Raw genomic sequence first — 24,409 nt, 5'->3', positions numbered from 1 at the left:
GCAAAAAAGTAGGATTCGATGGATGAATCAGATCACAGGAATCATGGATGGATGATGACAGTGATAATGAGGGTTGAAGATGATGATGAGAGACACAGGAATTAACAAACTTGTTAAATGGGTCAAAATGTAATATTAATCCAGGGAGAAAAAAAAAAGCTTTTAAAATCCATCAAATAAAATATGGGGCTCTAATAAGTAGACAAAACAAATCCGATGAGGGACATTTTATATATTGACCATTTCTGGTTCGGGTGAGCCTTGAAACCTTGAAGTTGAAAAAAAAAAATATCAGTAAAGTCAACATTTTGCAGCATCTCGTTCTGTTAAGAAAAAACAATAATCCGATTCCATTTTTGTTTTCAGGAATCTTCACTTTCTTTCTTTTCATCCCCAGAAACGGGATTTTAGGTTTTGACATCAGTGTTTGAGAAGATGACAACATGTTGCTGCTTGGCATCAACTTGAAAACACACATAACTAATTATTATTATAAAAAAACAACCAATGTTCTGTAAATCCCCCATAATCTTCATCTTCAATCTTTGTTGCTTCAGACAAAAAGAGGACGTAAGCAAAAACTAATTTAGTTCCTCAATTTGGCCTTTCATGTTCAGCCCTCGAGGAAAAAATATTTCAAACGTAAATCTAAAATATCCTTCGTGGTGAGTAATTACTTGAGAATCCCACAACCTTACGCTATTACATGTGTTCTTTGCAATAACATGTTTTTCTCACTGTATTATTTGTAGGAAAGTGACACAAGTTCTAAAACCTTAAAAGGATTTTGGAAGATTACATCCAAATTATTATCCCACAGTTCAGCGTGTTTGTTCCCTCATGACACAGTTGTCTTAAGTGTGGCATAGCTAAAAATATTTTTGTGTGTATGAATGTGTGTATGTGTGTGTATATACATATGTACTTATATATCTACTTATATATACATATATATGTTTGTGTGTTATTTCAGATGGAAACTTGAGTCCAATCAATGGCGTGCCTGATAGAAATGGCCGCTCCAACGATTCGCTGTGCTGGTCAGAGGTGACGCCCGAGTGCTCGCCGCAGTACAAGGGCGGCACGGCAGAAATGTACGACGATGACGACAAAGACGCACAGGACGACCAAAGTCAGGACCAGCTAAGCGGGTCGTCGTCCCCGCGGAGCCCGAAGGAACTCCAGTGGGCCTTCTCTGCCAAAACAAACGGCTTAAGTCCCTCCAGAAGCTGCGACGACCCTTCACCCCTGAAGGAAGATGCTCACCTGGATCTGAGCAGAGGCCTTTTCCAGAGATACAGGGCGGAGGAGGTAGAGGAGGAGGAGGGGGACAGTGACTCGGAGGTGGAGAGGCCTCCCAGGCTGGAGGGGTGGGCCCTGGACCACCTCCACCAGCGAGGCCTGGAAGTGAGCCGCAGCAGAGTCAATCTCAGTCTGTTGGAGCAGGCCATCGCCCTGCAGACAGAGCAGAGGCAAGTCCTCCATCACGCCTACCGCGAGATGGATCGCTTCCTCATGGAGCAGATGACCAACGAGAGGCGACATCATCACATGATGGAAATGGACAACAGGCTCAGCTACCATTCAGGCAAAGGTAAAACTGACATTCCTATTTTTTTGTGCACAACGCAAATCTTAGCTCTGTCTGTCCAATCCAACCAAAACCACTTGCGCCACAACTTAGACCTGCTTTTAGCTGGTCTAAAATCAGGTCTGTTTTCTGTCACCAATTTGACAGGTGGGACAGAACTCTTGAGTGTTTGATTTTACTTTGATTTGTTGCCAGAAATCGCTTCACCGTCTTCACGATGAGGACCGTTTTATATTTGTATATCCAAAACTAGATTGTCCAGCCCCACAGAAAAGAAATGGTCATCCATTGTGTGCTCATAAAGCAGCAAAGAGAATTATAAAAAGAAATGGAGAGGAAGCCGAGCTCGAAATCCTCTTAAATATTTTGGCAACAAGTCAAGTAATACATAAAACAGACTTATGATAATAATACAACTGAATTGCGACTACTCCCAATATTGGATTTTGATAGGAATCAAGTGGATATTTAACCATGACCATAAGTCTTAAATCCTGCTAAAGTACCTCTCATGTTTCCCCGGGATTCTTCAAATGACCGTGGCTAAATGTGTAATCCTCCATGTAATCTTTTCATGGTCGGGCATTAAGAAGTGTGTTCAACTACAGCCTTAACTAAAATGACAGATTAATAGATGCTTTTTAGATATATATTTTAAAAAAAAGTGTCCTGCTTTGCATGATATTTCCATCTCGTGCCTCACGAATAATACCAGTCCAATATGCCATTACTATAATTTTCCTATTGTACCTATCGGAAGTTAGTGTAGCAGAATTTCTTTGTATTAAATCAACAAATGTTTCCCCAGACTCTCCGCGGACGGACAAGAGGGACATCAAGTGTCCCACGCCGGGCTGCGATGGCACGGGTCACGTGACCGGACTGTACCCCCATCACAGGAGTTTGTCCGGTTGTCCTCATAAAGTGCGAGTTCCTCCAGAGAGTGAGTGTTGCAAATCAAAAGTCTTGGCGGGCCACTTCATTAGGTACCCTCATTTTTTTTTTTGATTGACACGGCCACAGATGCAGTAGCACACTTTGGACGTCTTATGAAGGTTTTATTTCATTTTGTTCATTATTTATTCGCAAAGTGTTTATTTTATTTTTATAAAGCGAAAAAAATTGAATCGACTTCAAACGTGTTACTTTAACGAGTAACTTAAAGGATTTGTCAGTCTCCTCTGTTATGTGCATTGAAGTCTCTTTACATTTTGTATTTCTTGCCCCCCCCCCCCCCCCCGCCTCCACACACACACACACACTGGCGATTGTTAAGACATTCCGACAAAACTCCACAAACATTGGACATTAAAGCGTCATGTTACAAAAGCAACAGGAAAAGTAATTAACTTTTCTTGCTTTCTCGTGTAGGCAGTGTTTGCAAATCAAAGGCTCTAGCTAGTATGCTATTGAACAAAATAAATAAGACAAGTCCAGGCAACTAATTGGAGGACGCGAGCGAGAGAATAGAAGTTTCTAAGGATTGTACGGCAGCCCGTAACGACGCTTTTCTTTTGAAGAATATAATCAGCCGTCGTCTTTTCTTTGCACTAAGCTATTTACGTTGCGGACACTTTGTCGCTCTCTCTCGTACGCGCCGAGCGCTTCCATAAATCAACAGTGAATGTTCACTGCTGTTTATATTCATCATATAAACATTTAGTGTGACGCTTGCAAATTCATCATTGTCGACCCTAGAATTGTTTTATTTCCATTTGGCAATCTTATTTAATTATATCACTGTTTAATTAGTTTTTAAAAAAAAAAGCACAAAACAGACTTCTAACTGACTAAGGATGGTTATGTTGTAAATATTTACATATTAATAATCATTTTTTATTTATTGATTTACTGGAAGAAAGTCTCGAAACTCATTTTTAACTTGCGCAAATACGGTTCTTAAGGTTCTTTTCATAATTCTGGAGGGTTTTCCTGGTTCAACTTTATTTGAAGAAGTCATCCTGGTTAGCAATCGATTTAGTTTAAATTAGCTGGATGACCTCAATTGAGATATCATCATCATTATTCAATTTTTTTGCTGTGAGATTGTGAGCATTCAATGACCTCCATGAGATCATCAGAATGACCTCACAGGCTCCATTTTTCATCTCCACGTTAGCAAGTATGGTTTCCAAAAAAGAGATAACGTTGATTTTTCTCTCTCTGGCTCTCATCTAGTCTTGGCCATGCACGAGAACGTCCTCAAGTGTCCCACTCCTGGCTGCACGGGAAGAGGCCATGTCAACAGCAACCGTAGCACCCACCGGAGGTAAATAAGAAGAATGATCAAGAATAATCACCTTCCATTTTGGAGAGTCATTAGAATGTCTGCGATTGGCTTACACCATTTGATTGTCTTCCCAGTCTGTCGGGCTGCCCCATCGCCGCCGCGGTGAAAATCTCCAAACCTCAGGACGAGAGCCTGAAAAGCAGACAAACGCCCGATCGCTCGCCGAGGTATGCGCCGTGCCAGCCGACATTTAGGGAGGCGGGGGGGGGGGGGGGGGGAAAGATACGTTGTGGGGGTGGGTTTCTCGTGCAAGTTAAGCTGTGCAGAAAAGTGATAAACACTCTTGTTGTGTTTTATTGAGCGATCCCTACAGAACATGCAGTCTGTCGCAAGCTCCATCCACTCGATTAGGAATGATAAAAGAGCAGAACTCTTTGTTCCCGCTGGATTTATCACGGGCAGGATGCCCACTCCCGCTATATTAATTAGTCTGGCAACCTGGCCGCCGCATCCACGCCATCAAATCCCAGACTATGTGTACAACACCAACAAAAAAAAAAATAGCTTGCTTTTACTGTGTTTTCTGAGCCCCAGCCGTTTGGAATTTTCTTGTCGCACCTGGGGTCGTGGGTCTCCTCCAGAAACTTTCAACTGAGCTAGTTCAACTATTAAGGTTGCAATAGTGCAAGAATAAAGTTGCGCTATTCAGACGAATAATGTCAGCATTTTAGGAAGATATATTGCAATAAGCCTTTATTAAATTAATTAAATATTTTACGAGAACAGATAACATTTAATGGTGAGAAAGGATGAGAAAGAAATTGTGTGAAGTCACAAAGGTTCGAGAATAAAGTCACAATTTTTAAAGGAAAAATGTCAAAATTTCACAAGGATACATTTGTATTATGAAGGGTCATATAGTTACGAAACTGAAAATAAAAATAAAAATTGAAATGGAATTTTATGATGTCACTTCTGCTGTATAATTTTGTCCAGTGAAAATAGTTGCATTATAATGAGAGTAAGCTCAAAATATTAGCAATTAAATTAAAATTATGATTAAAATATTATGAGGAAAATGTGGCCTATTTACGACATTTAAATTTTATTTCATAACTGTTGCATCAACAGCATTAATTCCTCGACTGTTTATAAAAACAGAAGAAGAAAAAAAGCTTCCCAAAACAACACTAAACGTTACGTGAGCCTCATCTGCCTTTCGTTCCGTCTCCTCTCGCAGGGTGGTGGGCCTGGTCAAGAAATTTGACCTAAGCCAGCTCAACTATCGACTGGCTCACCCGATGGCCGCCCTGCAGAGCAGCCTGGCCAAGGACATGGACAAGTACAGTCGGATCCGCTTCGACTACGCCAGCTTCGACGCACAGGTCTTCGGAAAGCAGCCGCTCAACAGCGCCGGCAACGACGTCGAAGTCTCGCACCATCCCGACTGTACGTTCACTCACGAGAGCAAAAACCTATTTTGTTTGATCTAACCTGAACTTCTGTGACTGAAAAGCAAAGCGTTGAGAATCCCTGTTATCAAATTACACCAATGCAGTCAACGAATGGGGTGAACGACAAATGTAATTTTTTTTGGGTTACCTCGAGACCGATGCACACTACAAACACTTTAATGAAGATATTGCTCAACCAATATCTTAATTGAACATCACGCTATGCTCTTAATGCTCGTTAATAGCACCACATGCGCCCTTTTTGAAGGTTTGTCGTCCAGCATCTTATTACTACATTTGCTTGGAACACCTGCTGTCTCTGCGACTGAATTATTCACCATCCATTTTTGTCATCAATTTATTTTTATTTTTTTAAATGTAGCACCCCAGCAATATCATCCTGGCTTCCTGGAGGCTCCAGGTGGCCGCTTGCCTACCTCCGGTCAGCACAGCCCACCGCCGAGTCACTTGAAGCAAGAAGACGGCGGCCCCCAAAGCGCCGCCACGGCTGCCATCCTCAACCTCTCCACTCGCTACCGGCACGGCGGAGAGACGGCGGCCGCACGGCCCCTGGCAACCTCTACAAAGGTAATCAAATCAGACCACTTGGAAAGAGAAAAAAAAAAAAGGTGTTTAATGTGCTCATTCGAAAGCAACTCTGATTTGTGTATAAAAAGGGAAGACATCAAAAGAGAGATGTTGGCAAAGACTCTGTGTGAGAGAGAGCTCAGGTAGCAAAAAAATGACAAATAAATTAAAAAAACAAAAAGGAGGGCGTGTCATGCTTAAATGTACACACAAAAATTGAAAAAGAAGATTACAGCCACTCATCTTTTCTTTAAACAAAAGCGATTTGGACATCAGTTGGCCTGGTGTTGAAGATTATTATTATCCGAATATTAAGACATTAAAGTGAGACTGAAATGCAACTTTTGAAAGAATTTATAAACTCCATGTGTCTGAGCTGTACACGTCCAGCCTCCCCCCCCCCACCACCACCACCAAATTTGTCGAGACATTTCATACTTGGAAAGGTATGCGAGGCGGTTGCGTAACGTCGCCAATGGCATCACCTTCCATACTGTACGATGATGATTCAAGGCTGCCGCTGCACACCTACACCGTCTTCGGCTCCCTGGCCCGCGACTGAGCTGACGAGGTGCCTCACCCCCTCCCTTCCCACCACCACCACCACTCAATGTCAATGAATTAAACAGTGTTAGCAAGTTGATCATCTGCTCCCGTTTTGCAGCTTAGTTGTCTTCTCTGCGGGCGCAGAAAATAAAGAACAGCTTTCCTGTCTGGAAGGTTTGGCCGAGAGGCGCTGCCATATTTAGAGGGCTATATGCAACAACATATCTGCATATGTACGGTACACTCTCGAATATGGCACCACACGCTTTCTGTATTTAAAAAAAAATGATATGACTAATTTTCATGTCGTACCATCCAGGACACGCTGAGATTGTTCTATTCGACCCGTGCAAAGAAATGATTCAAAATGATTCAAACATCTTTTTTTATTTTTAGGATGAAAATAGGAAAAAAAAACAGGAAGATGATGACATACAAGTTAAATAGCATTTTTGCAATTTTATTCTTTTATGATGATGACTTTTTTTCATTGACAAAACCCGTCGTGATTCGAGATTACGGCTCGTCAAGTTTAATAAAACATGTTGGCTCTGTGGTAATTGGTTGCTTTTCATGGGAAAAGGATTTTCCTGTGCTCGTGTTTCGTTGCACACAAAAAAAAAAACCACATCTGTCAACGAGGAAAAACTTTTTTTACTGTAAAGCTTTTGAATTTTTGCTTTAATAATGATGACCTAGAATCTGACACGATACACACACACACATTCATAAAGCCTCCCCCTTCTGCTGCCATCTTGGTTGTGTGTCCTAGAAAACACATTGACACAGCTGTCAATGTAAAAACTACATGTAACACACACGCACATGAGTAATTATTATTAGTGTTGTGTGCCTCACACTTGACCTGATGTTTTTATTTTTTCACTCTTCCTGCAGGACATGCACATAGAGGTTGATGAAAACGGCACCTTAGACCTGAGCATGAAGAAAAGTAAGGAGAGCGTCCATCCCAAAGCGCCTTCGGACGAGCAAGCGCATGCGGAGCAGGCGCTGGTGGCAGGGGCCAAAGGCTGCGGCGGCGTGCTGATAAGCCCCGCCTTCTACCATCAGCTGTGCGACAGGGACGCCTGGGACGGCCCTGTCCCTCTCAACTTTAGCCAAGCGCACGTTTTACATGACAACGAGGTACGTCCTGTCAACAAAAGGTGTAATGACTTTTGTTAAAAAAAAATTAAAAAAAAAAAGAAATTCATAATATTACGATTTTATTATCATAAAATTGTGAAGTTATTTTCTTAAAAGTACAAGTTTACTGTCGCGGTATTACAACTTCATCGTTAAAATGATGCATTTTTTTCATATCTAATTACAACTTGAGTTTATTAGTTATGATTTCATCCTTAATTTTTTTCATTTTAAAAAATGACTGAATTATTGGAAAAAAAACTTTTCTTATTTTGTCTTCTAAATCCATTAACAGACCTATAAAATCAAAAAAATATATGATCCTACCATTAAAATATATCACATGTATTTATCAGTTCCGTTGTTTAAACAAAGGCATCATTCACAAGAACTTGCATGCTCATTGGCCTGAATGTTTTCTAAGCTGGGCTTTAAGGCTTTTGTTTTCTTTTAATTTCTCTCATTTGTTGATGATATCCAGCACATGTGACCTGCTTTCTTTCTATACAACATCTGGTGACTCCTGTCTGGCGGGGGGGGGAATCCATACGTCATGATAAATATCATGTGGATTAAGTGTAACTCTAAATGGATGTATGGTTTGCTAGAGTATAAATATCATAACGCGTAATCTCTTTGCCTTGCACTCTAACCCCGAGGTTTGTCTTTTAAGAGTATTATTGTGCTAGGGAGGGGGTTTTGATTAATTAGTAACTTTCAGCGATATGTTGTCTTTTTTTTTTTGTGAAAGCAGGAAGAGTTGGATCAAGTCAGCATGGAGGAGCAACACTACCAAGGCGAGGCGGGCATGCTGAAGGCCAAGATGCTCCTACGAGAGTCTAAGAAAGAGCTTCTGAGGTACGTCGGGGTGTCTGAAAACAACTTTGTCGCCGTGCCTAACGTGAGCTTATCTGACAGATGGTGGCTAGGAATAAATAGGTGACTTCCCAAGGCTCTAAGCGCACAAGACAGACAGACAGACGGATATGAAACGGTGCCGAGCAAAAGTTTTAGGCCACTGTGAGCTTTTAGTCTCAATGACCTTTTTTTTTTTTTTTTTTCCCCAGCACACACGCAGTTAGCAGGTGACTGAAAAGAAATAGATCAGCACAAAACTTTGGAGCAGTAAATAAATGTGTGTGCATCACATTGTAACTGGTATGTCCGCAGGTTCATATGGCCTGAGAGGGAATGTGTCACTTTGAAAAGTGAGTTGTTGTTTTTTTTGTGTGCCTCTACTAGTTGGAGTGCATGCTCTGCAGAGCCGTGAGCCGCGTCAGTAGGACCCTTTAGTTTGGACCCTCACTGACACTAGCGGACGTCATTAAACAAACATGCGGCTTTTCTTACTAAATGTACTAACCCCATTCCACCAGCCTGCCTCCTCCTCCTCTTCGTCCTTGTTAATGCCCAAAAGGAGGCTTCTCCGGGTGGTCGAAAAGTCGTCCTCCTAATGCGTGTACGAAATGTTGTGTGCCCTCCCGCAGCTGTCCGACCCCGGGCTGTGACGGCAGCGGCCACGTGACGGGGAATTATGCATCGCATCGGAGGTAGCGTGATTAATCACTCTCTCATTAGCATTGACCGACATCTAGCAGGAGACATCACACATGTTTTCCTTCTAGAAGATGTGACCCCCCACCCCTAAAAAAAAAACCTTTTCTTGTTCCACAACAATTTTAACTCCCGCAATTCTCTCCAAAATGATAACTATGTGTTGCAACTTCAATATCTTTCACATGTGATTGTCTTTTTTTTTTTTCTTTCCTGCCATAAATTGAGCTTCATAACTTACAACAGACCTGTAAGGAACTCTGGGCAACTTTGCCCCGGGCGGGGATTGAAAATAAAAAAAGCCCAGATTACAAGCACTTGATGGATATTTACAAACAAATAAAAGCATGTATGTGCGTTCAAGATGATCAAATGCAGCGGTGTGATCAAAGAGTGCACCGAGATGACTCTTAGCTCTTTATCCTCACCGCAGCGTTTCTGGATGTCCCCTGGCTGACAAGACACTCAAGTCGCTGATGGCAGCCAGCTCTCAGGAACTCAAGTACGTATTTAAAACGTGGCCACTGTTGTTGTTGTTGTCGTTATTGTTGTGGTTGTTGTTATTAGAGGACTTGACACCTCAGAACAAGCTGGTTCTGCTCCGCCCTTGCCTCTCTAGGATGCTTTTTTTTTTTTTTTCCCCATGGTACTTAGTAGCAAGTTTTTGGCATTTGCAGCGGCGGTTATTTGCATGATGAGAATGTTGTGCGTGTGTGTCGGCTGCGCAGGTGCCCAACACCTGGTTGTGATGGATCCGGACACGTGACGGGGAACTATGCGTCGCACAGAAGGTAGCCATGGCCGAGGGGCTGCGGAAACACGCACGGCAACCGCGAAACACATTTGTCGGATGCGTGACATGGGAGCAGATGGTGAAAGTCTCACTCTGTGTCGCAAACACGCTGTACTTTTTGCATTTCACTTCATGTGCTGTTTTTTTAATTGATTTATTCGAGGGAGACCAAACGGTCAGAATGTTACGAGAAGCCGACATTAGCAGGCAACCGTTTTTCATTTGTTTGGATTTTAATAATGACTTTGGACTAATTACAATTTATGTATCATATTACCAATAACATTACCAATTTCTTTCCAAATTCCTAATATCAATTGTTTTCTCATTGATTTGACTTTTGTCACCTTATGTCACATTTAGCAGCTACCTCTGTTAGCTAACACTTAAAATCTTGATGCCATGGGGTGGAGTGATAGGGGGCGTCGCACTTGTGAGGGATGGCAATGTTTCAGGCACTGTAGTCCGGCTGTTGTCTGAAAAGGACTCTGGATCTTCACTCAGCCTCGCTAATCATGTTATGAGCCAAGACGTTAGTTTAATAATCTTGTAAAATAGGCGGATTAAAAAAAAAAAGAAAAAAAAAAGGCAATCCTCAGACCCAACTGTTTGTATATGAGTCATTGAAAAGTAGCCAACATTTTTTTGGTAATATGTCCCCTTTAAATGTGCTGTTGTTCTTTTGCAGCCTGTCAGGATGTCCACGTGCCAGAAAAGGAGGTTTAAAGCTCACCCCCAGCAAGGAGGACAAAGATGAGCAAGAGCTTAAGTAAGACATTTCTCGCTTTAGTCGCTCTTGTTTTGCTGGCTGTCACAAAAAAAAAGTGTCACGCTTCTACAGCCTTTGCATACCTGCGGGCCATCAAGTTGCACAAAGAAAATCAGCAGCTTTTGTGCTCACATTAGTGAATTACTTTCCCAGGATTAGTGCGCCGTGATGTGTTTTGTGGGATTTGAAAGAGAATATCAGGCTTATCATTCGCTCGCGCGCTCTCTCGCTCACCCGCTTTGAGTGCTTTCTTTGTAATTATGTGAAGAAAACGTCGCCGGCGGCCTCATCGTCCAAAACAATAATGTAATTGACACGTGAGCCTTTGTGGACCTGTACATCTGGACGCAGATTTTTGGTCTTTTTAATTACTAATGCATCAGCTTATAGGCATTAAACGGGTATGGATCTCGTACACATGGTGGGGGGGCACCCATATGGCGCCACCCTTTTGGGTCTACCTGTATTTGGTTGGTTCATCACACAATGTTGCAGAGTGGTAGACTACACTGCACACCCACTTGAAAATTGATATTATTTGGTGCAACTACTTGATGATAAAATTGAGAAAATTCAACATTTTGTTGAACTTCAAACTTTAATTTTTGCGATACAAAGCAACAACAACTACTTACTGTACAATGTCTTTATTCTCAGAAATAATAGTTTCTATTTGTAAATGTGTGTTTTTAATATAATATTTAAAATATTGGTTTTCTTAACAGACCTTTTATTCTCTTGCAATTGGGTAGCTTTTTTCATGCGCCTTAATATTTCAGCAATTACTTCTTGTGCTTCTTTTTTCTTCTTAAATCAGATTTGTATTGTCAACATTGTCAATTTATATTCTTAAAAGTTCAGCTTTTTCCTTTGGATTTTTTAAAAATAAATTTCCCAAGTTTTCATGAAAAGTCTCTTTAGAAAATAGAATTTCTTTATTCTTGTAATTTTGCTATCTTATTTTTTATTTTTTTATATGACTAAAATGATTACTTATTTCACTGTTTCAAAGTCAAATTGTGTAATTGGTGTCACCCCATTCCTGAACTACACGGTGACATGTGACAAAACAACAACAACAAAAATACATCCCTGTAAAAGCAACTCTTGATGAAATTCCCATCGGCGTGCTCCCATTAAAGTTCAGCGTGGATTAGTTACTTGCACTTAATGCGATTATTTGAGTCCATTTCCAGTTTTGGCCACTTCTTTTTTTTAATCAGCATTTGGCTGGATTAATCAACTTAATGGTCAACGGATCTTCCGGTCCAGTTATTGAAAGAGATTGTTTTAATGATCTCGGACTGCATTTCACTGCAATATATATATATATTATAAATACATTGTAGATTTTTTTTTGTTACTGTGGTTGGACATACACTGGGCAGCATTAGCTACACCCACACAAATCCATTTTACAATGGAAATAATGTTCCCATGACAATGTCTATGATTCACTTTCATTATTTATAAAGTGCAAAAGATTTCTTCAAAGTATTATTCATTTATCCTCGTAAAATAATTAATCCTCCAACTTTACTCTCCTTTATGCCTTCTTTTTTCTCATATTACAGCATGATTTTTATGAACTTTTCTTTATTCTTGTATGTTGTTGAAATGTGTTTTTTTTTTTTTATCTTACACTAAAGCTAAAATGAGCGCAAAATTGGAGAACACCCTGAAATCAATTATCTGGTTTGGCAACAGGGAACGTGGGGTCCGAGGAAATTTGAAGGTGGGCTAGTGCCCCTACCGGCCCCCTTCTAGGTCCGCCAGTGTATCTACCCCCCCAAAGAAATGTCAATTTGTCTCATTCAAATGTCGATTTCTCAATCAGGTGTCCGGTGGTTGGCTGCGAGGGACAGGGCCACGTATCGGGCAAATACACATCTCACCGCAGCGCCAGCAGTTGTCCGCTGGCCGCCAGGAGACAGAAGGAGGCGTCCCTCAACGGCCTGCCCTTCGCCTGGAAGAGCAACAAGCAGGAGTTGCCTCACTGCCCTCTGCCCGGCTGCAACGGCCTCGGCCACGCCAACAACGTCTTTGCCACGCACAGAAGGTAAAGCTCACTTTCATGGAACAATATGATGACGATGGAACGGCTGGTTTTGTGCTAAATGTTGCCGTCTTGAATCGAAAAGTTTGTCAGGATGCCCGCTGAATGCGCAAAGTATCAAGAAGAAGCACTCTGAAGAAGAGATGATGACCATCAAACTGAAGGCCAGCAGTGGTAAGTTTACACACACACACACACACACACACACACACACACACACACACACACACACACATTATTAAATACAACAAATGAAGATTTTATTCTGATTATGATTGTGTACTTCCAATAATCCTGGCATAAAATGTACATTTTTTTTTCCTTAAAGGATTATTTACCAATGCAAATGTGCGACTTTTAGGCATTGAAAACAGAGATGACACTCAACATTTGGAGCACGACATTGAGGAACTGAATGAATCCAACATTCAAATGGAGGCACACATGAAGCAGCTGCAAACGCAGGTAAGCTTCAACTCCTGTACGCAGAAAGGAAAAGCGGATGACATTAAAGGCATTTTTTTAATTTGACCTTTTTTTTGTTTGTTTTTGTACCCGAAAGCAGATCTCATCGATGGAGTGCAATCTGAAGAGCATCGAGGAGGAAAACAAGATGATGGAGCAGCACAACGACGGCCTCCTCAAGGAGTTGGCTCGCCTCAGCCAAGCGCTCATCAGCAGCCTCACCGACATCCAACTGCCTCAAATGGTACGCGCCCGCCCGCCCGCCCACACGCTAGCTAGCTAACGTCGCACTTAAATAGTAACGCGTGTTTTGATGCGCAGGGGCCCATCAGCGAGCACAACTTTGAAGCCTACGTGAACACGCTGACGGACATGTACAACAAGTCGCAGCGCGAGTATTCGCCCGAGTGCAAGGCCCTGCTGGAGAACATCAAGAAGGCCATCAAAGGTATCCACGTTTGAGCTTTTCCATCCATCCGGCCGGCCGGCACGTGCGACACATCAAGGTCAAAGGCCGCTTTGAGAGACGGCCACGTTTGTACTGCTGTTCACATTTTATTCTTTGATCCTGTTGAGAGTTCCACTCTTGCACTTGCTTTTTCTTTTGATGACAGCTCTTTATTATGATTATTATTATTATCATCCATGATTATCGATATTCTATTTGTTCATCACTGTATTTATTTCATCACTCAATTTATGTTTATTTATTTTTAGAGCTGTAAATGATTGAGAAATCCCCCCACCCTCCCAAAAAAAACAAAAAACATTCCAGTTCGCACGTGTTTTAGTTATCTCGCCCTTGAAAAAAAATTAATAAATACTAGTACACCAAAAGTGAAGCTATTTTTATGACATTTCTGCTTTCTTTATTGGAATGTGAATGTATGCTAGATGATGTGATAACTAACACTGCAATGCCACTCACTGTACTGTACCTTTTTATTTATTTATTTAATTATTTATTTGAATTTAAGCAGCAAAAACATAACAAAAAAAAAACCCACTTTTTCTCCATCACTATCAAATATGATTATTATAAAACTGCCTTCTGTGCGCGCACACACACATACGCACACACACACACACACACACGAGACGAGGTGTGCATGTCGGACGTGCCTAAATGTATATGGATCCGTTTCAAGCAGTTTAAAAATTAACGGTACTTTGTTTCTGTTTGTGCTAGGGCAGTATTACGTGGATGGTGTCTCATTTAGTCACACGGTACAATTATTTTGGTAACAGGAGGACAGACGTTCCCGATGACCGTTTCTATATCTCAGTAGCCGACTGCAAGATGGAGGCAAACAATTGTTTACGTTTTGATCCTTTTTTTTGCAAGCATTGTGAGGTCAAAGCAAACACAAATGGACTCTTGTTTATCTTTACAAGTGCTTAAAAAAAAAAGCCTTAACACTCCTTGACTTAACACACCTGGTATATTCTTGTATCACGTGGGGCAGATTTGAATGGTAGCTACTTAAAAACAAAAAGGCAAGTTACATTATTGTTTCATCAAATTTCATCCAAAAAAGAAATTAAAAAAAAAAATCTTATTGTGTTGATAAATCGGTTGTTTGTACTTTTGTATTTCAAAATACTAAGAAGCAGGGGTGTGGGTTATGCTATTCGAAAAATAAATGCAACCCCACAAATCTTTCGAATCTTACTTATTATAATATCTATTCATTTTGCATTATTTTACACAAATTTATTTTAGCCCTAAGAAGGTTTTCCAGCCCTGCTTTAAATCTTGAATTTTTTTGCTGTCAATTCTGATTCCCCCACAAACAACAATGCACAACGTTTAATTTCTGTCAACATGTAGCTTATCTATTGCCATCATAAAAATAAAATAAAAGTGACAGCAGCAGCAGACAGAAGCCAAATTATCCCAGCGCCGCTCCTATTTTATCCAAATAATGTTTTTTAACATGATCCTAAAAATTTTGAATCCTCAAATGTTATCCTTTATTTATATTTTCTTATATTTAATTCCTACCACACGCATTGTTTGCTCAGGAAGCTCTGTGAATAATATTTATTTATCCCCCTACAATCTTCCTGTTAGTATTTGATGTTTTGTAATGTGAAACGCTTCTTTTTCGTGGAACGATTATTATTAGTATGATATGAGATTGTATTGTTTTGGGGTTGTTTTTTTTCTTATCGGATGATGGCATAATGCTTTTAATTTTCTGTTGAAGTAGTTTGTACATTCAAACTTACTTTTACGATTTCATAATTTACACAAAACAAAAAAGATATGCGCTGTGTTGTACAGTTTGTGTATGGTAGAAATAAACTTTTCAAACTGTTTTTCGGGGGGGGGGCTAGTGTGTTTCTTCCACGTGTGATTTCAACTTATCCAGGCATTATTTGCCAGAGATTTGGGGGTTTTAAAAAAAGCCTTTTGGGTTAAAGGTGAAACGTCTCCAGGAATCATGCAGTTGCCTCACTTCACCCTTTGCGTGTTACCTTGTGTGTTGGCACCCTCTGATGGTCAAAAAGAAGCATTACAACCAGATGAGGACCATCACTGCAAATACATGGAGATAGAAATTATTTGTACACAGTGTAACAATGTGCTTCACAAATCAACTTACATCCAAACTAATTTGGGACAATTTAAACAAAATATCCAGTTCTCCAAAATATAAAACAGTTATGACATCATGCAAGACTTTTTAACACGTCCTGATGAAGTTTTTCTGTGGTGTCACAGAGACTTGATTTGAATGACTCTGACCTGCACATGTGACTCCATGAACACGTATTCAGAAGGTTCTGAACTCTTCGTCGGGGTTTTGCCGTAGTCCGGATGCAGTTTAGTAGCACACACAACGTACAGTAATTGAATCAATCTGTTTGATTCTGGATTGTAATGCCCTTTAAAAACTCACTGTTAGGCATTTAAGTCACCAAATGAGGGAAAACAAACAAATTAATCACCTTTAATAGTGTCCATTAACTGCATGCCACATAAACATGATGACATTTTGCCTTCAAACAAATAAAAAATGATGATAATGACCCTGATGGGCTCGAAAATCAATTTTGAGCTGACTCTTTAAAATGTTCTTAAAGTGCAATAAAACGAGAAATTATAGAATAACTTTGAATACCAAATAAAACCATCATTTAGAAACTGCATTTTGACATAGATAGATAGATAGATAGATAGATAGATAGATAGATAGATAGATAGATAGATAGATAGATAGATAGATAGATAGATAGATAGATAGATAGATAGATAGATAGATAGATAGATAGATAGATAGATAGATATAATTAGATCCGGTTAAATATCCTCCCCACACGCATTTACGAAGCATCACAGGAAGATATCAAATGCACGCACCTTATCGGGCATTTCCACTTGGCTCCCTGTGGACGCGTCCGCGCACCACGTGACGTGTTGTGTTTACATCCTCTCTTCTCAGCTGTTCCTTCCACCACCCCGACTAAAGCAGTCGCTCCTTTCCACTTTCTCCGCCTGCTTTCATCACAGATAAAATAACAATTCAAAAGCCGAGCTGTAAATGTTTCCTGATGTCTCCATGAATCGCCGCATTGCACCCATTAGACGGCAGTGACTAGATGCGACACGGCATTGTTGTGAGTATTGTTCCGTTTGTTTACACGCTAACAGGTTTCCGGGTTTAAAGTATAAAGTTTAGCGAGTTTAGTTTGGTGTTATATGGCTGTTGCGTTTATTTCTGGATGTGAAGTCGAAGCAAATAGGGGAGGGGGGGGCATCTTCTAAAGCTGCTTTGTGTGTTTTTAGTGATGGCGCACTCAGGCCCTCAGCGCTAACTGTAGCTAGCTTGCTTTATCTTTCTACTATACTTCAGGTTAGCCGTGGCTTAAGCCAATTTTAAATGTCACTACTACGCTTTCTTTTTGGGGGGGCGCTGATTAAAAAAAAACACGAGCTTGAGTAAGACCACTCGGTTTGTTGTCATGGCAAATAATACGAGTTAAATTATTTGTGGTTGTTACGGAAAGCCCCTTTTTTTTGTTGCGATCCGGTTGACCTAGTCCCTCGCCTCTTAAAAAAAGATTTGGGTTAATCGCACTGCAGAGAACTGGCTGTTTTTGCTGCGTTTGTGCTTGAAACAGGACCAAAAGCTGCATGCAAAATGCAGGACACACAACGCCTTTTGTGTCGTTTGTATAACCAACGACTGCGTCGCCATTCACTTCACACAGATGTACTGAGAGAAACGTAAGTGCCGTGATTAAAAGGCGCTCTGTGGTCGACATGGTGGATGAACGCTGTTGTTGTTTTGGCTTCGTCGTCGCATGCAGTGTGGAACAAAGAATCGCGCGATTCGATTGGCCAAGAGGCGGTTGTCTCCGTGGCAACTCTGCCACGTGATTAACCGATGCACTGATTGGCTAATAAAGATGTCACTCAAATGGAACCCGGAAAAACAGCTAACTATAAATTTGACTTGACAACTTTTACATAAATGAAAACTATTTACCAGCACCATATATAACGTCTTTATAGATTCCACACCACATTCAAACAAATCAAAATAGCATTGTTTTATTGATCAAAAACAGTTGGAAGCGCATTCGTGATTAGTTGTTACGTTGATGGCGTTGTTTAACGAGACCCAAAAAAAATAAACATTCGTATGTAAAGAGATTAGACTGAAAAAACAGGTTCAACATGCCTTTAATCTTAAAAACGTATACATTGCAGTGTTTGTGTCATTTGATCAACCTGCACGCTGATTGGCTGATGACTAGAAACTTGTAACCATAGCAACCTAGATTTATTGACAAAACAAAGTGAGACTTAATCCTGATCAAAATCGATCACATATACATCTAAATTGCGTTGTATTTCTGTTGGTGTGCAACGACAGTTGTAATGGAAACCAATTTCAAATTCCCACATTGGAGCACTCTCGTGCTTTATTAGTCAAATTAAAGAGATGTGAGAAGGGCTCTCATAGTAATTAAAAATATACAAACTGGTTGTACTGCTCTGAGGTTAATACACGCCTAATGCGATCTCTCAAGGTGTATTCACAGGGGAAGTCCCCAACACAGACGGCACTTGTTGGCATGTTAAGGTGCGAAATAAAGTGTACTGCTTGGTAAGATCAACTTGTGTGTGAAAATTATGAATTAATCCATTTCTATGTCGCCCGAGAGAGAGAGGAAAAAAAAGAAAAGTCACACGAGCATGTACTGTCGTAGTAGTATGTGAGAGAAGCCTTTTCGGTGATCAGAGCTGTCGTGTTAAGTTTGACGAGAAGATCTCGTGTTTCCGAAGGATCACTTCTGGTCACGCTACACTGTCAGACCTGACCCCAGTTGGCTTCTAACCTTTTTTTTTTCCACGCAGGGGTCAAGTGAGGACATTTTATCAGCTGTCAGCATTCCACCATGGTGCTTTTAGCACCGTATGGTTGAAGTGATGTTTTGCTCAGGTTCACAATTGGGATAGGCGAGTTTTTCAACAAATCATTCAGGAGTTCCCGCCTAAAAAGCAGCAAATAGGTGATGTGGGGTAGCAAATCAAAAATATGCGAGGTCATTGTACATGAAAATACAAAATCAGTCTCTTCAAGTTGCAGGTGTATTAAGACCCTTGTGGATTTTCTTCTGTAAGACTGCAGTGGGCCAAAGGCACTTTCTTTCGACAAGATTGTGCCTGACCTACTTTTTCCTTCTTTGCACCGCAAGTAACTGAAAATGACCAACCAGGGCAGGCAGAAGGAAGGGAAACTTGACAACACGCAGCCGCTGATGGTGAGCAAAATGGATGATGATACGCCGACATAGAAAATGACCTCAGCGCAGGCCGAGGCCTCCCCTCCCGCTATCGAGTCGCCCCCGAATGTAAATTTCTGGGCTGAGTCAGACGCAGATGCTGAGGAGGCATAGAGGAAATTGGAGAGGATTATTCGCTGCGGGGAAGAGTGGGGCGCTGTCAAAGATCTGTAACATCATCACACGATCACGCTGATGTTGACTCCAGGCGGTGGTGTAGTATGACTGTGATTGTAAAGAAACCACAAGAATGTGTTTTATTATTACTTATTGCCGTAAACGAATAGGAAGTTTGCAAATTGTAATTTTGTTGAATCTATCATATGTAATTATTCTCTATAAAGACTCCACTATCCTGTGTTGAAGGTTAAAACTAACATTGTGATTTGGTGCCCTCTAGTGGCGGCATTTTAGTCTCAAAGAAAAACAGTCTTGGGACCTGGCTGCTTGGTGAATAGTGAAAATCCACAAATAATTGATACCCATTAAAATGTGTTAGATTTTTTGAGGGGGGGGGGGATTGTTGTCTTTTGTAAATTCCTGAAATCCTTTGTGGGGGGAAAAAAAGCAGAAACAAAACCTCTCTCTTTTTTTTTTTTTTTTTTTTTCATCCCATTTGCCTCAGGTCACTGGCCGCCCGGAGATGACTATTGCGTGAGGAGCGACATCAGCTGGATCTTTTCGGGCCCATAACAGTTTTTGTCGGCATGGGGGGAGCCGTGAGCGCCGGCGAGGACAATGACGACCTCATCGACAACCTGAAGGAGGCGCAGTACATCCGCACGGAGAGAGTGGAGCAGGCTTTCCGCGCCATCGACCGCGGCGACTATTACCTGGACGGCTACCGGGATAGCGCCTACAAAGACTTGGCGTGGAAACACGGCAACATCCACCTGTCGGCGCCGTGCATTTACTCTGAGGTGATGGAGGCGCTCAAGCTGCAGCCGGGACTTTCCTTCCTCAACCTGGGCAGCGGGACGGGCTACCTGAGCACCATGGTGGGCCTCATCATCGGTAAGCTTGGAAAAAAAAAAACATATTATCTGATGTTTATTTAGTTTGTTTGTTATCTTTCATTTTTTTTGTGGCAATTATGGCTAAGTGTTTTTTTTTTTTTTTTTCCCCCGCAGGTCCATTTGGTGTGAACCACGGTGTGGAGATCCACAAGGATGTAGTCGAATACGCCAGGGACAAACTGGACAGTTTCATAAGGACCAGCGACAGCTTCGATAAGTAAGAGTTGAATTTTAAAAAACCTGAAAAAAGCAGACATTTTTGTATTGGCATCCAAAATGTATTTAGGGACACATCTCTGAAGCCAAACTTGCTGATATAAAACACCAAATTCTTGTAACTTCTTATTGCACCCCCCCCTCCCCCCACCTGCAGGTTTGAGTTCTGCGAGCCTGTGTTTGTGGTAGGAGATTGCCTGGAAATCTCCACAGACAGCCACCAGTATGATCGTATTTACTGCGGGGCCGGGGTGGAGAAGGTTTACGAATATTACATGAAAGTCCTGCTCAAAGTCGGCGGCATCCTGGTGCTGCCTATCGAGGATCAGGTGAGACCGGCTTGGAGAGCGGAGCGTGGATCAACCATTCGTGGCTGATTATGGGTCCAAGTACAAAAGCTGAAGAGGACATCTGGCATCAAAGCTTTAATGGGCCCATTGTGGCAATTTTAACAGCGCTAATTATTACCCCCCCCTTCCCCTCGACTCGATATGACATTACCATCCTTGTGTGACGAGGGCGTGTGCTTTAATCGTACCTTGATAGCGTTTATGTACACCGCTCGCATTAGCAAGTATTTATGCACTTCATTGCCTCCTTCGGGGAAAAAAAAAAAAAGTTGAATGAGATCAAGAGCTAGCATACCAGCGCTACATTAGAAAGACAAAAAATATGATTGATCATCATCATTTGATTAATTGAGAAAAAAAAAAAATCATCTATTTCTTTTTTGTTCCAAAGCTGACCCAGATCACCAGGACGGGCCAATGCACGTGGGACAGCAAAAACATCTTGGCTGTGTCTTTCGCGCCGCTGGTCCAGCAAAGCAGAGCTGACGGCGACAAGCCGGACAGTGTCCAGTTGCGTGAGTTCCTCCCACTCTCTTCACATCTTTTCAAGGTTGGACTTTTATAGAGCAGATGTGCGCAAGGTGACTTGAATGCGCCGATGAATTTATTTGTGGCGTAATTCAGGTCACAGCTGTCACAGGTACGGCGCACGAGAATAATCTTGAGCGTTCAAACCCCGTGCCGCTTCACCAACTGTCAACCATCCTCGTAGCAGCGGCCGAAATGTGCGTTTGTGTTTTGCGTCCCCGTTGGTTCCTCAGCCCCCGTGACGGTGCGCAGCCTCCAGGACCTGTGCCGCATCTACATCCGCCGCACCCTCCGCGAGCTGGCGAGCGTCGGCGACGAAGACGCCCAGGCCCGGCGAGCGGGGGCTCAGCGGGTTCCCCAGAAGCGCAAGCGGCGGCACTGCCGGCGGCGCCGCATCAACACCTACGTCTTTGTGGGCAACCAGCTCATTCCGCAGATGGTGGAGAGCGAGGAGGAGCACGGCGACGACGAGCACAAGGATGAGGAGGCCAACGTCCAGGAGGAGGAAGAGGACAAGGAGGAGAGGGACCTGGGCGAGGTGGAGATCCTCAAGCAGACCAACGTCTTTAGAGACCACATCTTGGCTCTCCCCTTGCCCGAGTCCCTCAAGGAATATTTGCTCTACTACAGGAAGAAGTGAAGGTGCGCATGTGGCATTATTCCCACACTTTGTTGAGGGCGAAACTCCACGCCACACTGGATAATAACATTTGTTGACATTTGTATATGTTGATTTTCCTTTTTGACTTGTTTTGTATATAAAACGCGCATACTATGAAAAGGAATTCAGATGAGGTCAATTTAGTGGAACCTCCAAAGTGGAACTTTTGTTGATTCATCTGTTCCCAGGTTGTGAAAATCTGTAACTTTTACACCGTAAAGTTGAAAAGTGAAAACATAATCTGACTTCCTCCCACATTCCAAGATCAGACTGAAAATTAGGCTGATGACAACAAAACTAGTTGACCTGGAAGGATTCCGGATATCAGAGGGCTGGAGATCATGATTGCAATCGTTTTTCGTGTTGCATGACAACGACAAAAAAGCCAAAGAAAATGCATCCTACGAATTTTTATCAACTTTAGATTGGACCGCTTTGGAGGTTCTACTGTGTGTGAATGATTGTTAAAAGTAAAGCTTTTTTTTTCTCATCAATCAAATGAGATTGATAGGTTTTTCTACCTAAGAGGTGTCACAACCGATTGGTTTTTTTCTACGGGGGACACATTTTAACGCAACGTTTTTTAAAACAGGGGTGCTGACTTGACATGAGGCGGTTTGGGTCGCAGCGGACGGAGCGAGAGCCTTCCGTGAAGTGTTATTAATGTAATGCATGAACACACTTTTTACACGAGGAGTGATTGATTCATTCACGCCAATCAATTGCGACGAATCTGAAGTGATTTTAGCTTTTCTATTGAAAGCGATGCAAATTTCAAAGCCTTTTTGTATGTATAACAAAGCACCTTATTGTGGATTGGGCTGGGATGTGTGTGTGTGAGTGTGTGTGTGTCGGGGGGTGGGGGTGATTTTTACAGCAGAATTATAAAATATGAAATGTACTGATAAAATTATGATTCGTCTGCACCACTTGTATAGCGATGGCTTTTTTTTTATAAGTGCCAACGTCACATTTAGGAAACAGCATTCCACGTTTTTTGTTTTTGTTTTTTTTTAGTCGCACGTAATCTGACTTTTATTTTTCTCTTACTTTGTGACATTTAGTGTATAAAAAAAAGATGCTGAAATGAAAAGTATACAACTGTACATACATGGATAATCTATAGTCTCTTTTTTGGGTTTGTCGTAGCACCTTCTTGCTGTATTGTAACTTGACACTGGCAACTCTGTACCACCAAAATGTCACTGCTGTCTGTTCAATAGATGAATATATACAATAGTCTTCATTGATGACAAATATTCTTAGAGAGGTGAGAAAAAAATGCTGATTATTATTATTTGTTTTTCTGTGTTATGATGCATTGACCCCCCCCCCCCTTCTCCCTTTGTTTTACTTTCATTGGAAAGTTTTAAAGTGAGCAATAAATTGATCATGCCACCTTTGATTTGCATTGGGGCCATTAAAACTCTCATGACACATTATGGACTGATTTACAACGACACCGGAACACAATCCAGATTGTGATGCAGGTTAACCTAAAACAGTGTATGAGAAAACTAGAATAACATACAGGTTAGATTTTGCATCTTTGACTTGAAGCAATCGAGCCAATTTTGCGGTTTGGATGCAGAGCCAAACAGCATCAATTTCTTGGAGCGTGGATGCGTGTGCAGTTCATTTATAAAATGTGTTGTTTCTCTGTGGATGTTTGGCACCAGAATAAAAGTCACAATCACAAACTCCTGTCTCGTCAGTCAAACAGAAGCGTCTCAGTTGGCGTCTTGAAGCGAGAGAAATTCAAGCTGAATCATTGTAGCAGATTAGGGAAAAAAAAATAAATAAATAAATATATATATATATATATATATATATATATATATATATATATATATATATATATATATATATATATTCTCTGATTGGGTGTTTGATCTGTGACGTCACTTGGACACTCTATTAGGTACACCGCCATTTACAGGTGTTCCTATTAACAGGCCACTTCATTAGGGAAAAATTATGGTCAAAGTTTAAGTGAAAGTGAAAAGTGCCACACCCGCCCTCACCCCCACTTTCTGATTGGCTGGTTGATCTGTGACGTCACTCGGTCACTCTATTAGGTACACCGCCATTTTCAGGTGTACCTAATCACAGGCCACTTCATTAGGGAAAAATCATGGTCAAAATTTAAATGAAAGTGAAAAGTGCCACACCCAAACAACCCCCCACTTTCTGATTGGCTGTTTCATCTGTGACGTCACTTGGACACTCTATTAGGTACACCGCCATTTTCAGGTGTACCTAATCACAGGCCACTTCATTAGGGAAAAATCATGGTCAAAATTTAAATGAAAGTGAAAAGTGCCACACCCGAACAACCCCCCACTTTCTGATTGGCTGGTTGATCTGTGACGTCACTCGGTCACTCTATTAGGTACACCGCCATTTTCAGGTGTACTTAATCACAGGCCACTTCATTAGGGAAAAATCATGGTCAAAATTTAAATGAAAGTGAAAAGTGCCACACCCAAACAACCCCCCACTTTCTGATTGGCTGGTTGATCTGTGACGTCACTCGGTCACTCTATTAGGTACACCGCCATTTTCAGGTGTACCTAATCACAGGCCACTTCATTAGGGAAAAATCATGGTCAAAATTTAAATGAAAGTGAAAAGTGCCACACCCGAA

General features: G+C 41.5%; 2 protein-coding genes across 10 annotated transcripts in view; both read left to right on the top strand.

Moving 5' to 3' along the window:
- st18 (ST18 C2H2C-type zinc finger transcription factor) overlaps positions 1 to 15,487 on the top strand; it is a 41,020-nt gene extending 25,533 nt beyond the window's left edge. For 3 of the 7 annotated variants that reach the window (XM_085930616.1, XM_085930617.1, XM_085930615.1), the window contains exons 9-26: positions 974 to 1,594; positions 2,400 to 2,534; positions 3,770 to 3,860; positions 3,956 to 4,048; positions 5,062 to 5,270; positions 5,658 to 5,863; positions 7,307 to 7,555; positions 8,310 to 8,413; positions 9,043 to 9,105; positions 9,543 to 9,611; positions 9,838 to 9,900; positions 10,591 to 10,671; positions 12,509 to 12,730; positions 12,813 to 12,901; positions 13,056 to 13,192; positions 13,290 to 13,436; positions 13,514 to 13,640; positions 14,382 to 15,487. In XM_085930616.1, the coding sequence (XP_085786742.1) occupies positions 974 to 1,594; positions 2,400 to 2,534; positions 3,770 to 3,860; positions 3,956 to 4,048; positions 5,062 to 5,270; positions 5,658 to 5,863; positions 7,307 to 7,555; positions 8,310 to 8,413; positions 9,043 to 9,105; positions 9,543 to 9,611; positions 9,838 to 9,900; positions 10,591 to 10,671; positions 12,509 to 12,730; positions 12,813 to 12,901; positions 13,056 to 13,192; positions 13,290 to 13,436; positions 13,514 to 13,640; positions 14,382 to 14,437 (2,762 nt within the window). In that variant the 3' untranslated portion in view covers positions 14,438 to 15,487. The remainder of the gene's footprint in view (positions 1 to 973; positions 1,595 to 2,399; positions 2,535 to 3,769; positions 3,861 to 3,955; positions 4,049 to 5,061; positions 5,271 to 5,657; positions 5,864 to 7,306; positions 7,556 to 8,309; positions 8,414 to 9,042; positions 9,106 to 9,542; positions 9,612 to 9,837; positions 9,901 to 10,590; positions 10,672 to 12,508; positions 12,731 to 12,812; positions 12,902 to 13,055; positions 13,193 to 13,289; positions 13,437 to 13,513; positions 13,641 to 14,381) is intronic. The other 4 variants (XM_085930620.1, XM_085930619.1, XM_085930618.1 and 1 more) reach the window with 4 other exon arrangements.
- A 1,109-nt stretch (positions 15,488 to 16,596) lies between these two features.
- On the top strand, positions 16,597 to 22,693 carry pcmtd1 (protein-L-isoaspartate (D-aspartate) O-methyltransferase domain containing 1). 3 transcript variants are annotated; one of them, XM_085930609.1, is made up of 7 exons: positions 16,597 to 16,816; positions 18,905 to 18,970; positions 19,617 to 20,005; positions 20,122 to 20,224; positions 20,381 to 20,552; positions 20,965 to 21,088; positions 21,335 to 22,693. In XM_085930609.1, the coding sequence occupies exons 3-7, from the start codon at positions 19,699 to 19,701 to the stop codon at positions 21,739 to 21,741; spliced, it is 1,113 nt and encodes a 370-aa protein (XP_085786735.1). In that variant the 5' UTR covers positions 16,597 to 16,816; positions 18,905 to 18,970; positions 19,617 to 19,698; the 3' UTR covers positions 21,742 to 22,693. The 3 variants fall into 3 exon arrangements, with proteins under 3 accessions (XP_085786735.1, XP_085786734.1, XP_085786736.1); XM_085930610.1 differs by lacking the exon at positions 16,597 to 16,816 and adding an exon at positions 16,823 to 18,312; XM_085930608.1 differs by lacking the exon at positions 18,905 to 18,970 and having other exon boundaries at positions 16,598 to 16,816.
- The last annotated feature ends 1,716 nt before the right edge of the window (positions 22,694 to 24,409 follow it).

This window comes from Syngnathus leptorhynchus, chromosome 14, assembly GCF_054491065.1.
Source record: "Syngnathus leptorhynchus isolate UIUO chromosome 14, UIUO_Slep, whole genome shotgun sequence".
NCBI lineage: Eukaryota > Metazoa > Chordata > Actinopteri > Syngnathiformes > Syngnathidae > Syngnathus > Syngnathus leptorhynchus.
This window is presented reverse-complemented; position numbering and strand designations above follow the sequence as displayed.